Source organism: Osmerus mordax, chromosome 1, assembly GCF_038355195.1.
Source record: "Osmerus mordax isolate fOsmMor3 chromosome 1, fOsmMor3.pri, whole genome shotgun sequence".
In the NCBI taxonomy this organism is placed as follows: domain Eukaryota; kingdom Metazoa; phylum Chordata; class Actinopteri; order Osmeriformes; family Osmeridae; genus Osmerus; species Osmerus mordax.
In genome coordinates, this window is record NC_090050.1 from 23,923,397 (window position 1) to 23,936,586 (window position 13,190).

Here is a 13,190-nt window from a genome sequence, read left to right on the forward strand (position 1 = left end):
ATGTGAGATAAGGCATTTAGTGAGAGGACAACTACACGCACAGAAACAAATAAATAGGCCACAGAGCAGCTGAGAGGGTAGGAGAGAGGAGAGGGCAGAGAGGAGAGAGAGAGATATCAGGAGGTATCGCTCATTCCAGAAGGTGAACCTTTAAAAAGGAGGGCTGAAAGCACATCCTGTTATCCAGCAGAGAGAGGGAGGAAGAGAGGGAGGGAAATAAAGGAGGAGGTAAGGGAGGGAGGGAGGTAAGAGAAGGCAGGAAATAAGGAGAGTGGAAGGAAAAGGGAGGAAAGGAAGGATGGAGGAAGGAGAGAACATGCTCTCCTGTGGACTAGTGGGGTCCTGGTCACCTGACAGTGCCCTGTCCTCTCAGGAGGAAGGTCCTGGTCACCTGACAGTGACCTGTCCTCTCAGGAGGAAGGTCCTGGTCACCGGACAGTGCCCTGTCCTCTCAGGAGGAGGATCCTGGTCACCTGACAGTGCCCTGTCCTCTCAGGAGGAGGATCCTGGTCACCTGACAGTGACCTGTCCTCTCGGTAGGAGGATCCTGGTCACCTGACAGTGACCTGTCCTCTCGGTAGGAGGATCCTGGTCACCTGACAGTGCCCTGTCCTCTCAGGAGGAAGGTCCTGGTCACCTGATAGTGACCTGTCCTCTCAGGAGGAGGATCCTGGTCACCTGACAGTGACCTGTCCTCTCAGGAGGAAGGTCCTGGTCACCTGACAGTGACCTGTCCTCTCAGGAGGAAGGTCCTGGTCACCTGACAGTGACCTGTCCTCTCAGGAGGAAGGTCCTGGTCACCTGACAGTGACCTGTCCTCTCAGGAGGAGGATCCTGGTCACCTGATAGTGACCTGTCCTCTCAGGAGGAGGATCCTGGTCACCTGACAGTGCCCTGTCCTCTCGGGAGGAGGATCCTGGTCACCTGACAGTGACCTGTCCTCTCAGGAGGAAGATCCTGGTCACCTGACAGTGCCCTGTCCTCTTGGGAGGAGGATCCTGGTCACCTGACAGTGCCCTGTCCTCTTGGGAGGAGGATCCTGGTCACCTGACAGTGCCCTGTCCTCTTGGGAGGAGGATCCTGGTCACCTGACAGTGACCTGTCCTCTCAGGAGGAGGATCCTGGTCACCTGACAGTGCCCTGTCCTCTTGGGAGGAGGATCCTGGTCACCTGACAGTGACCTGTCCTCTCGGGAGGAGGATCCTGGTCACCTGACAGTGCCCTGTCCTCTTGGGAGGAGGATCCTGGTCACCTGACAGTGACCTGTCCTCTCAGGAGGAGGATCCTGGTCACCTGACAGTGCCCTGTCCTCTTGGGAGGAGGATCCTGGTCACCTGACAGTGACCTGTCCTCTCAGGAGGAGGATCCTGGTCACCTGACAGTGCCCTGTCCTCTTGGGAGGAGGGAATTTCTGACACGTTTACAGAGTATGAGAATAACTCACCGTGCTACAAAACACTGGGAGTCTGGGAGAGTCTCCAGGCGTGGCAAGCTTCTCTCAGCACTGGACCGGGTGACAGAACGTCACTGCCTCGGGTTAGGTGAGAAAGACGTGTTTGTGGGTGGTTATGTGTGTGCGGGTGTGTGTGTTGGGAGTTTCAGAGTGTTAGTGTTTCTGAGGTGTGAGAGTGTATCTGTGTGGTGTCTGTTTGCGCGAGCGTGAATGTATAGACATCTTTGTGTCACACACACACACACAGACAGTACACACACACACACACACACACACAGGGAGTTAGCCGTGTGTGTACTGGCAGCTCCTCTGCACCTTGGAGGCTGTCAGCTCGTTAATGGATGAGGGGAACATTTCCTGATTCACCCTCCCCCTTGAGTGGGATCAATCCATCCCTTTATATCTCTCTCCCTCACACACACACACACGCACACACGCACACACACACACACACACACACACACACAGGAGGAACAGCAGGATGAACCATTAGGCCGTATGACATGATAACTACTGGCCAGGTTTGGAGTCTAGGAAGTGTGGAGCAGAGAACAGACACAACCTGTGCCGCATCCCTCCAATCACGCTCCACATCCTAACCACGTCTGCAGCCAATCACGCTCCACATCCTAACCACGACTTAAGCCAATCACGCTCCACATCCTAACCATGACTTACGCCAATCACGCTCCACATCCTAACCACGACTTCAGCCAATCACGCTCCACATCCTAACCACGACTTCAGCCAATCACACTCCACATCCTAACCACGACTTCAGACAATCACGCTCCACATCCTAACCACGACTTCAGACAATCACGCTCCACATCCTAACCACGACTTCAGCCAATCACGCTCCACATCCTAACCACGACTGCAGCCAATCACGTTCCACATCCTAACCACGACTGCAGCCAATCGCGCTCCACATCCTAACCAAAACGGCAACCAATCACGTTCCACATCCTAACCACGACTACAGCCAATCACGTTCCACATCATAACCACGACTGCAGCCAATCACGCTCCACATCCTAACCAAAACTGCAACCAATCACGTTCCACATCCTAACCACGACTACAGCCAATCACGTTCCACATCATAACCACGACTGCAGCCAATCACGTTCCACATCATAACCACGACTGCAGCCAATCACGTTCCACATCATAACCACGACTGCAGCCAATCATGCTCCACATCCTAAGCAAAACTGCAGCCAATCACGCTCCACATCCTAACCACGACTGCAGCCAATCACGCTCCACATCCTAACCAAAACTGCAACCAATCACGTTCCACATCCTAACCACCACTGCAGCTAAATACACCAGTCCAATTAATATTAAGCACTGTGGTCACACACACCTGCAAACACCTACACACTCAAACACCCATTCCTTCACACAAAGGCCAATCTACACGCATTCTCATTAGCATGGTTGATATTTAGTCAATCAGCTGCCGTGTTAATGAGGACAGAGAGGAGCTGACAGACAACACACCTGCTTCTAATGAAGGGGTTGTCATTAAGCTCTGAAGAAGCCTGATAACGATCATTCATGTGGATCTGGTGTGTTGGAGGGAAACCTCTAGAACATGCAGGACAGTGGACCCCGAGCTTAGCTATAGAACAGAGCTGTAGCTATAGCTTCTCCTTCATGGATACATCTTCACACATTCACACTGAGCATGCGTGTTGCATTTAGGTTTTAACACCTCCCTCCCTCCCTCCCTCCCTCCCTCCCTCCCTCCCTCCCTCCCTCCCTCCCACCAGGAACCAAGTCTGTGAATGAATTACTGCATAAATTTATTAGGATTAGACTTTTTTTTTTGTTATCTACAAAAAGAAAAACATTTCAAAAAGTCATCTTAACACTGAAGACAAGCAGGAGGCAGCGTTGTAGGATCACCATGACAACAACCAAGGTTGTCACGGATACCGAAACAGGTCGGTACTTGGCAACATCTATTTGGATAGTGATAGGTCCAAGGTCACTGAGGACGTGCGTGCGTTGTCTTGTCTGGGTGTCTCTGGTGGCTGGACTGTGCTCAGTGCTGGACTGTGTTCAGTGCTGGACTGTGTTCAATGCTGGACTGTGCCCAGTGCTGGACTGTGCCCAGTGCTGGACTGTGCCCAGTGCTGGACTGTGCTCAGTGCTGGACTGTGCCCAGTGCTGGACTGTGCTCAGTGCTGGACTGTGCCCAGTGCTGGACTGTGCCCAGTGCTGGACTGTGCCCAGTGCTGGACTGTGCCCAGTGCTGGACTGTGCCCAGTGCTGGACTGTGCTCAGGACTGATACTGTTTAATCTTCCTCCTGTGTGGGTTTACTTCAGTAACAGAAGATATCTGCTGTGTCCATTGAGGCAGCGGTTACACTTAAAACACCTTACGTCAGAATGAACCGCAAGAATCAGTCAGCAAAAAACACACATATTAGACTATAAAATACAATGGTTTATAAAAACCCCTCTTCTGTTCTATCAGTCTACAGACAGGAAACAACATGCTTCCAAACCTTAGCCCACCTCTCTTGTGAAGATCTCTCTAAGCACACTGACCCCCCCCCCCCCTCCCGAAGACACAGCCTCAGCCATGATGATGCAAGAAGAGCATTTCTGTTCATATAAAAGTATTTCCTTGGTAAACACGTGGGACAAACACACACACCTGACCCATGCTGGTCAATCCTGGAAACTAGATGGTTCTATTAAAAAGGAGTAGCAAAATAAAGATATGCATGTTCATTCGTTACAAATCCCCAGACAATTATCTTTAAGGGGGCGGGGCAGAGAGGCGGAGCAAACAGGGGAAACGTCCTGTTTTCAGGCCGACCTGACTCCGCCCCGTCTTGGACCTCTCACCTTCGTAAGATAACTGGATGAAACAGGATGACGGCTGATCGCACGCCCACGACACTGAAACACGATTAATACTCGTTGTCATGCTCCTCTACATACAGTTAGGTTGTTAAGACAAGTGTTTCACCTCAAGACTCCTCATTAGCATAATCATATTAGCATCTCATTAAGTTATCAGCCAATGACGTGCGTCCTAGGGTCCTAAGGGCTGTGAGATGCAGAAGGTTGTCAGGACAACACAGAGGGATGTAAACACACAGTACAAAAACGTACCAAAAGTTCAAAGCTCTAAAGAATTAAGTTGAAATCAGCACGTCTCATTGTCTGAACCAGGAAGTGACCTAAACCCTGATTACTCAAACTCGGTTCTGATTGGATAACAGGGAGGTCCCGCTAGTTAGCTGTCTCTTATAGCTACACACACCACCCCCTTACCCCCACCCTCCCTCCCTCCCCCTCCCCACCCTCCCTTCCCCCAGCCTACTCCCCCTCCCCACCCTCCCTTCCCCCAGCCTACTCCCCCTCCCCACCCTCCCCCCCAGGGCAGGTGTAGATCCGGGCCTCTAGTGGTCGTGGAAGCCGGGCATGGGGAAGGGCCGGGCGAAGGCCTCCACGCGGTGACGCAGATCAGCCATGCGAGCCACCGTCTCTGGGTCCTGCAGCAGGAAGCTCTTAAACTCCTGCAGCTTCCCTGAAGAGGAGGAGATAGAGAGGAGGAGAGGAGGGGGAGGAGAGGAGGGGGAGAGGAGAGGAGGGAAGAGGAGAGGAGGGAAGAGGAGGGGGAGAGGACAGTTGAAATGGATATAGAGATTAAAATAGGAAGAAAAGAGAAGGATAGGAAGAGAAAGACGAGTGCATTAATAATGTTTCTATTTCCTGGACTGCAGCACCTGTGTTTTGATGTCTTCAGAGATCCACGAGCAGACCAGCCAGCAGGACTCCTTACTAACTCCCTCCCTCCCTCCCTCTCCCTCCCTCCATCCCTCTCCCTCCCTCTCGACCTCTCCCTCCCTTCCCCCTCTCTCCCCCATCCCCCCCCTCCCCCTCCAGACATAGAGATGAGGGTGGAGCACCTGCTGGGAACAGCAGCAGAAGCAGAGCAACCATTCACCCCCCGTATGCACGCACCTCCTCCTCCTCTCTTTCCTCCCTCCATCTTTCATCCGCTTCCAGCTCTTCACCTCCTCTCCCCTTCCCGCCCTCATCCTTCATCAGCTACCAGCTCTCCTCTTCCTCCACCCCCCCCACCCCACCTCTCCTCCTCTCACCAGTCTTCTTCTTGACATCCAGGGCGATCTGGAAGCCCTCATCCATGAACTCCACCACCTGGATGAAGTCTGCCTCCTTGAACTGTCTGGAGGTCAGGGCAGGGGCACCTGGGGCGGGGGTGGGGGGAGGGAGGCATGTTATATGATATCATATTTGATATTTCTATAAAAATATATAAATATTTGATATTTGATAGCGTAGTACGGGTGACCCTACTGACCCAGCCTCAGGCCCCCAGGTGTCAGGGCGCTCTTGTCCCCAGGACAGGTGTTCTTGTTGGCGGTGATGGACACCAGCTCCAGCACCCTCTCGGCCCGCGCCCCGTCCATGCCGCTGGGCCGCAGGTCCACCAGCACCAGGTGGTTATCTGTCCCGCCTGCAACAGTCACCGTGGCGACCAGCGCTTAGCAACGAGCCAACGACAGCACCACCATTGGGCTGGGAAATGAAGAAGACTGGAAAGTAGCAGCTGAATGAGCTGGGAGGGTGTGGCTACCTGAGACCAGGGTGTAGCCCTTGCTGAGCAGAGCGGACGCCATGGCCTTGGAGTTCTTCATGACCTGGCTGATGTACTCCCTGAACATGGGGGTGTTCGCCTGGAGGGAGAGGAGGAGGAGAGGGAAGAGGAGAGGGAGGAAGGGGAGAGGAGGACGAGAGGGAAGAGGAGAGGGAGGAAAGGGAGAGCAGGGGAGGACGAGAGGGAAGAGGAGAGGGAGGGGAGGGAGAGGAGGACGAGAGGGAAGAGGAGAGGGAGGGGAGGAAGAGAGGAGACAGGGGAAGAGGAGAGGGAGGGGAGGAAAAGAGGAGACAGGAGAAGAGGAGGTCCAGAATGAACAAGTCGTTTTGGAAACCCCAGGGTGAGATATATTTTGTGTGTGTTTCTGTCGGCCCTGTGTGTGTGTGTCTGGCCTGTGTGTGTGTGTGTCTGACCTGTCGGAGAGCGACGGCCACCCCAGCGATGGCGTGGTTGTGCGGGCCCCCCTGCAGGGAGGGGAACACGGAGAAGTTGACCTTGTCCTCCAGGTCATACAGCACCTCGCGACCCTTCTTATCCACAGAGCGCACGCCTTTACGGTAGAAGATCAGCCCAGCCCTGCACACACACACACACACGTCAGACACACACACACACACAGTAGATCCGGCACACAGTATTGGAGAGGGGAGGGGTGGACAGGTGTGTGTGTGTGTGTGTCTTACCGGGCGCCGCGGAGAGACTTGTGTGTGGTGGAGGTGACCAGGTCTGCGTGGTCGAAGGGGGAGGGGACGGCTCGGGCTGCCACCAGACCACTGATGTGGGCCATGTCAGCCAGGAGGTGGGCCTTCACCTCTGTACACAGCTACACACACACACACACACACACACACACACACACACACACACACACACACACACACACACACACACACACACACACACACACACACACACACACACACACACACACACACACACACACACACACACACACACACACACACACACACACACACACACACACACACACACACACACACACACACACACACACACACACACACACACACACACACACACACACACACACACACACACACACACACACACACACACACACACACACACACACACACACACACACACACACACAGAGAATGACGGAATGAGGGTAAAATCACATGCTGAAGATATTCTTCTGTGGTAGAATGAGAGGGTTTAAGAGTCTTGTGCCCATGACCAGGTGTGTGAGGCTGGCCACAACCCCGACCCCTTCCAGAACTACAACCCCGACCCCTTCCAGAACTACAACCTGGCCCCTTCCAGAACTACAACCTGGCCCCTTCCAGAACTACAACCTGGCCCCTTCCAGAACTACAACCCTGACCCCTTCCAGAACTACAACCTGGCCCCTTCCAGAACTACAACCCTGACCCCTTCCAGAACTACAACCTGGCCCCTTCCAGAACTACAACCCTGACCCCTTCCAGAACTACAACCTGGCCCCTTCCAGAACTACAACCCTGACCCCTTCCAGAACTACAACCCCGACCCCTTCCAGAACTACAACCCCGACCCCTTCCAGAAGTACAACCCTGACCCCTTCCAGAACTACAACCCCGACCCCTTCCAGAACTACAACCCTTTCCAGAAGGAACAGACCCAGATCAGAGTATGGCAGAGTAAGGGGGACATCAGTGTGTAGTAAAAGCTAATGTGTGTCATATACTCTAAACAACTCCCTGCTGACTGCTCCGGAGGAAAAACACTTCATAAACAGTCAACAAGCTGCGATGCAACGACTCCCTGGCAACCGATCAGACAGATAACCACCCTATTTAAAGAACTGATTAATATGCATCATCATCGCCACCCCCCCCTCCCCCCCCCCCCTCCTCTCCTAGCAGAACTAGATCAGTCCACCTCATCAGATTTCAGAGTGGTGGATCTCTAGGGGCAGAGCTACAGTGGCCTGCCAGGGTCACAGTTAAGACACTGGAAAAGATGAAGACACCAGCTATAGAGCACTGCTGCACTAGAACTGACAACACAAGCTGAACTGAAGCCTCATCTAAGGAGAGGAGGAGGAGAGGGAGATGAAGAGGAGGAAGGCAGGAGAGAAAAGGGAGGAGGAGGAAAGGAGAGAAGAGAAGAGGGAGGTGAAGAGGAGGAAGGCAGGAGAGAAAAGGGAGGAGGAGGAAAGGAGAGAAGAGAAGAGGGAGGTGAAGAGGAGGAAGGCAGGAGAGAAAAGGGAGGAGGAGGAAAGGAGAGAAGAGAAGAGGGAGGTGAAGAGGAGGAAAGGAGACGAGGAGGAAGGGAGAGGAGCGAAGAAGAGGGAGATGAAGAGGAGGAAAGGAGACGAGGAGGAAGGGAGAGGAGCGAAGAAGAGGGAGATGAAGAGGAGGAAAGGAGACGAGGAGGAAGGGAGAGGAGCGAAGAAGAGGAGGAGAGCCCAGGAGGAAGTGCGGTTCAGCTCTGGGGCGAGAGACGTCCACAGAGACACAACCTCTAGTTCACTGAAGAAGAACACTGAGGTGTGGAGAGAGAGAGAGAGAGAGACAGGAAAGAGAGAGTAAATGTTTGTACGCGCGTGTGTGTAAATAGCTGAATGAAAATGAATGTGGTGTGTTTGAGAAAGCAACAGCAGTTTTCAGAGGGAAAGGTGACGTGAATGAGTGAGAGTGAGTGAGTGAGTGAATGTGTCCTTGTGGACAACTGTGTGTGAGTGTTTGCACTTGTGGATTTGTACGTGTGTGTGTGTGAATGAGTGTGTGTGTGTGTGCATGCATGTGAGTGTAAGCACCTTCTTTATGCGGGCGTAGTCAATGAGCCGGGCGTAGGCGCTGGTGCCTGCAATGACCAACTTGGGGCGGAACAGGCGGGCAGTCATCTCCATCTGGTCGTAGTCTATCAGACCTGTAGCAGGCTGGGCGAGACGGACAGACAGACACAGAGAGAGAGAGACACAGAGAGAGAGACACACACACAGAGAGAGAGAGACACACACAGAGAGAGAGAGAGAGACACAGAGAGAGAGAGCGAGAGCGAGAGAGAGAGGGAGGGAGGGAGAAGAAATACTTGGTGGTTAAACAGGTGAACTGAAGGTCTTTATTACCTGTAAGACAGAAGGACAATTCTCACAGTCCATAACAGAGAAGACATGCCCCGAAGATGTTCTCTCTTCCTGAAAAGGAAGTGGTCAACAACCACTCCATTACTAGACAGGATGTGGTCATCAACCACAGGAAGAGGAAAAGGAAGAAGATCAAGGGGGGAGAGCAGAGAAGGAGGAAGTGGAGGCTGTATTTAGACAGGAGGATAAGCTCCCTGGTCCACATGTGGCCTCACTTCATCAGGCAGCGCTGAGCAGCCTGTCCTGAGCAGGACCGGACTACAGCTACGCCAGCCTGTCCATTCTCTATTATCTCTGCTGCAGCGCAGGGAGGCCCCTCATCCATCACTGGCCCCGCACACACACACCCAGTCTGCCCATGGATCCACACACACACCCAGTCTGCCCAAGGCTCCACACACACACGGATCACAAACACACACACACACACACACACACACACACACACACACACACACACACACACACACACACACACACACACACACACACACACACACACACACACACACACACACACACACACACACACACACACACACACACACACACACACACACACACACACACACACACACACACACACACACACACACACACACACACACACACACACACACACACACACACACACACACACACACACACACACACACACACACACACACACACACACACACACACACACACACACACACACACACACACACACACACACACACACACCTGAAGATCTTTGTGTATCTGACATTTTGAACACCACCGTACGCTGCCATGGAATGAGGAAATCCCACAATAGACCTAGTGGGAGGGGCCAGAGTGGTTCTGGAATGCTACCGTCGGCCAATGAGAGGGGTGGGGTGCAGACAGGGTGCAGGGTCACCAGGAGAGGAGTGGGGGGTCTCTGTTTGCATCAGAGTTACGAGGAGAGGGGTAGAGGCAGGAGAGGGGTAGAGGAAGGAGAGGCGTAGAGGCAGGAGAGGGGTAGAGGCAGGAGAGGGTTAGAGGCAGGAGAGGGTTAGAGGCAGGAGAGGCAGGAGAGGAGTAGAGGCAGGAGAGGAGTAGAGGCAGGAGAGGAGTAGGTAGAGGCAGGAGAGAGTTATAGGCAGCAGAGGGGGAGAGGCAGGAGAGGAGTAGAGGCAGGAGAGGAGTAGAGGCAGGAGAGGAGTAGAGGCAGGAGAGAGTTATAGGCAGCAGAGGGGTAGAGGCAGCAGAGGGGTAGAGGCAGCAGAGGGGGAGAGGCAGGAGAGAGTTAGAGGCAGGAGAGGGTTAGAGGCAGGAGAGGGGTAGAGGCAGGACAGGATCTATACTTACGTTCAGCTTGTACGGCATTGACTCGAAATAGATGGATGTGGCTGAGATCCTCTTTACTTCAGACATGTAGCCATGGGTCAGACTGGACGCAGAGAGAGGGGAGGGGGGGGGTTAGAACACACAAGTGAGGGTAGGAGTATGGAGTAAGGCAACTGGAGAGGGAGGGAGTGAGAGAGACTTGGAAGGAGTGAGAAAGATTGAGAAAGTTGGAGAGATCCAGACAGATCTAGAGAGAAAGAGGTACACAGAAACACACAGACAGACCTAGAGAGAAATATAGATCCAGACAGACCTAGAGAGATCTAGACATCTAGAGAAACCTAGAGAGATCTACAGAGACAGAGAGAGACTTAAGAGATCCAGAGAGCGTCAGACCCCGAGCGGGCTGGAGGGGCACAGAGGGGTAAGGAGGGGCACAGAGGGGTACTGAGGGGCAGAAGGGGTAAGGAGGGGTACTGACTGTCCTCCGTCGGGCAGGTCCAGGCCCATGATGCGGTCGTGGGGGTTCAGCACGGCCGTGTAGGCAGCGAAGTTGGCCGGGGAACCGGAGTACGGCTGGACGTTCACTCCCCACAGCGCCGGGTCCAGGTCAAAGGCCTCCAGGGCCCGGCGCTGACACAGCAGCTCGATCTGGTCCACCACCTCCGCCCCGCCGTAGTTCCGCCCCGCCGTAGTACCTGACGCACAGCACAGCACGCGCGCCTTTAGCACACGCTCACATCAGCAACAGATATATTAGGGATTATTTCATATCAGTTCATTATTGTTACACTTAGATCAGCTGAAAAGCTTGATGTATTAGTGTCAGTCATGATTGGAAATTGTTTGAATGTTACTTCTACATTCCTATACATGCCATGACACAGACATTGTGGGTCTGTAGAGAAATGTTTTTAAAGAGACCACAGCAGTCATGGACTGGATGTGCCATTTAGACAGGAAGTGCTACGTGGTACAGGAAGTGGTAAAGAGGGTATCTGCAGGCGGATGGGGGACAGAGTAACAGATGGGCGTAGTGAATCAAATCATTCTGATCAGAAGATCATTTCATTACAAAATGAGAGAAAACAACAGGAGATTAGATAAATTGCAAAAACCTCAAACCTAGAAACCAAAATATGAGATGCTCTGAATTACATCACCTGGCCCAATTTTTTGGGAGACAACATTGTTAGCTGAAGGTAGAATTCAGTGGTTCATCATACCAGGTGGCTGTAGCTAAGGTAGCTGTATGGTTGTACATGTAATATATTCCTTTAACATACAGTTATCCAGAGCAAAATACAGGGGCGGGGGGGACCTCTTGATATGAATGAAAATCAAACCCTCTACCCACTGACTGTCACTACCACCCATCCCAGGTAATGCAGCTGGAGAGTTGTAGATTACACTCGTATTGCTAAAGAAGGTTGCTAAGGAAGGTTGCTACTGAAGGCTGCCGAACGGTGACTGTGGTGGTGGGTTGCTAGGCGACCTCACCTCCGCCCTGGGTAACCTTCGGAATACTTGTTGTTAAGACAGGAGCCCTGTGCCTCGAGGGCAGCGCGACTGCAGAAGTTCTGTTAAAATGAACACACAGACACACACACACACAGATTAAACTCTGTTAAGTGTTTGTGAGGAGCCCCCCCCCCCCCCCTCCTTCAAGCCAAAGACAATCATTACATTATCGAACAACAGGACTGCTTTATAGACTCCCTCTCCTCCTCAAGGCTCTCAAACACCAGCCTCTCCTCCTCCAGCCTCTAGTACACCGGCCTCTAGTACACCGGCCTCTAGTACATCAGCCTCTAGTACATCAGCCTCTAGTACACCAGCCACTCCTCCTCCGGCCTCTAGTACACCGGCCTCTAGTACATCAGCCTCTAGTACACCAGCCACTCCTCCTCCAGCCTCTAGTACACCAGCCTCTCCTCCAGCCTCTAGTGCACCAGCCTCTAGTGCACCTGAGGAGAGTAGAGGACCCAAGTGCAGCAGAGTAACCGTACCGGCCACCAGGACACACACACCTTCAGGCTGGCATCCCTCACGTGGGATTACATCCCCCGGGCAGCCCTGCACACACACGCACGCTCACACGCACGCTCACACGCACGCTCACACGCTCGCACACACGCTCGCACACACGCTCGCACACACGCTCGCACACACGCTCGCACACACGCTCACACACACGCTCACTGTGCGTATGCTAATGCTTCCCCCTCAGAGGCAGAGAGGCGATGAGGAGGCGATGAGGAGATAGCAGGCCAGGTAACAGCTTTCTCCTGTCTGCCATGCACATTAGAATTGGAAATGCAATCGTTGTGTGTGTGTGTGTGACAGAGAGAGTGAGAGGTAGAAAGAGTGTGTATGTGTGAGCATGTGTGTGAGAGCGAGAGAGGGATATATATGGTTGTATCTGTGTGTGTTAATGTGTGTGTGTTAATGGGTTAGTGTGTGCGTGTTGGGATGTGTGTGTTGGTGTGTGTGTGTGTGTTGGTGTGTGCACACGTGCATGTTTTTCTTTCACACGTTGAGGGTGTGTTGAACCCTGTGGAGTGAGCAGAGCTGAGTCTGTATGAAGACATCAGCTCCTCTCACTGGAGCGGCCAAGCACTGTGGAGGAGAGCTGATGCACTCCACTGACCACACACTGTGGCACAGGGGAGAGGGGGGGAGGGAGAGGGGGAGGAGG

At 53.1% G+C, this 13,190-nt stretch overlaps 1 protein-coding gene across 1 annotated transcript in view; it reads right to left on the bottom strand.

Annotated features, from left to right (window-relative positions):
* Positions 1 to 4,861: 4,861 nt before the first annotated feature.
* The window catches only part of shmt2 (serine hydroxymethyltransferase 2 (mitochondrial)), an 18,182-nt gene continuing 9,853 nt past the window's right edge, over positions 4,862 to 13,190 (bottom strand). The window contains exons 3-12 of the mRNA XM_067237012.1: positions 12,009 to 12,072; positions 10,974 to 11,190; positions 10,514 to 10,595; positions 8,870 to 8,992; positions 6,789 to 6,928; positions 6,519 to 6,681; positions 6,085 to 6,184; positions 5,809 to 5,964; positions 5,588 to 5,695; positions 4,862 to 5,010 (exon numbers count right to left, since the gene is read on the bottom strand). Of these exons, the coding sequence (XP_067093113.1) occupies positions 4,883 to 5,010; positions 5,588 to 5,695; positions 5,809 to 5,964; positions 6,085 to 6,184; positions 6,519 to 6,681; positions 6,789 to 6,928; positions 8,870 to 8,992; positions 10,514 to 10,595; positions 10,974 to 11,190; positions 12,009 to 12,072 (1,281 nt within the window). The 3' untranslated portion in view covers positions 4,862 to 4,882. The remainder of the gene's footprint in view (positions 5,011 to 5,587; positions 5,696 to 5,808; positions 5,965 to 6,084; positions 6,185 to 6,518; positions 6,682 to 6,788; positions 6,929 to 8,869; positions 8,993 to 10,513; positions 10,596 to 10,973; positions 11,191 to 12,008; positions 12,073 to 13,190) is intronic.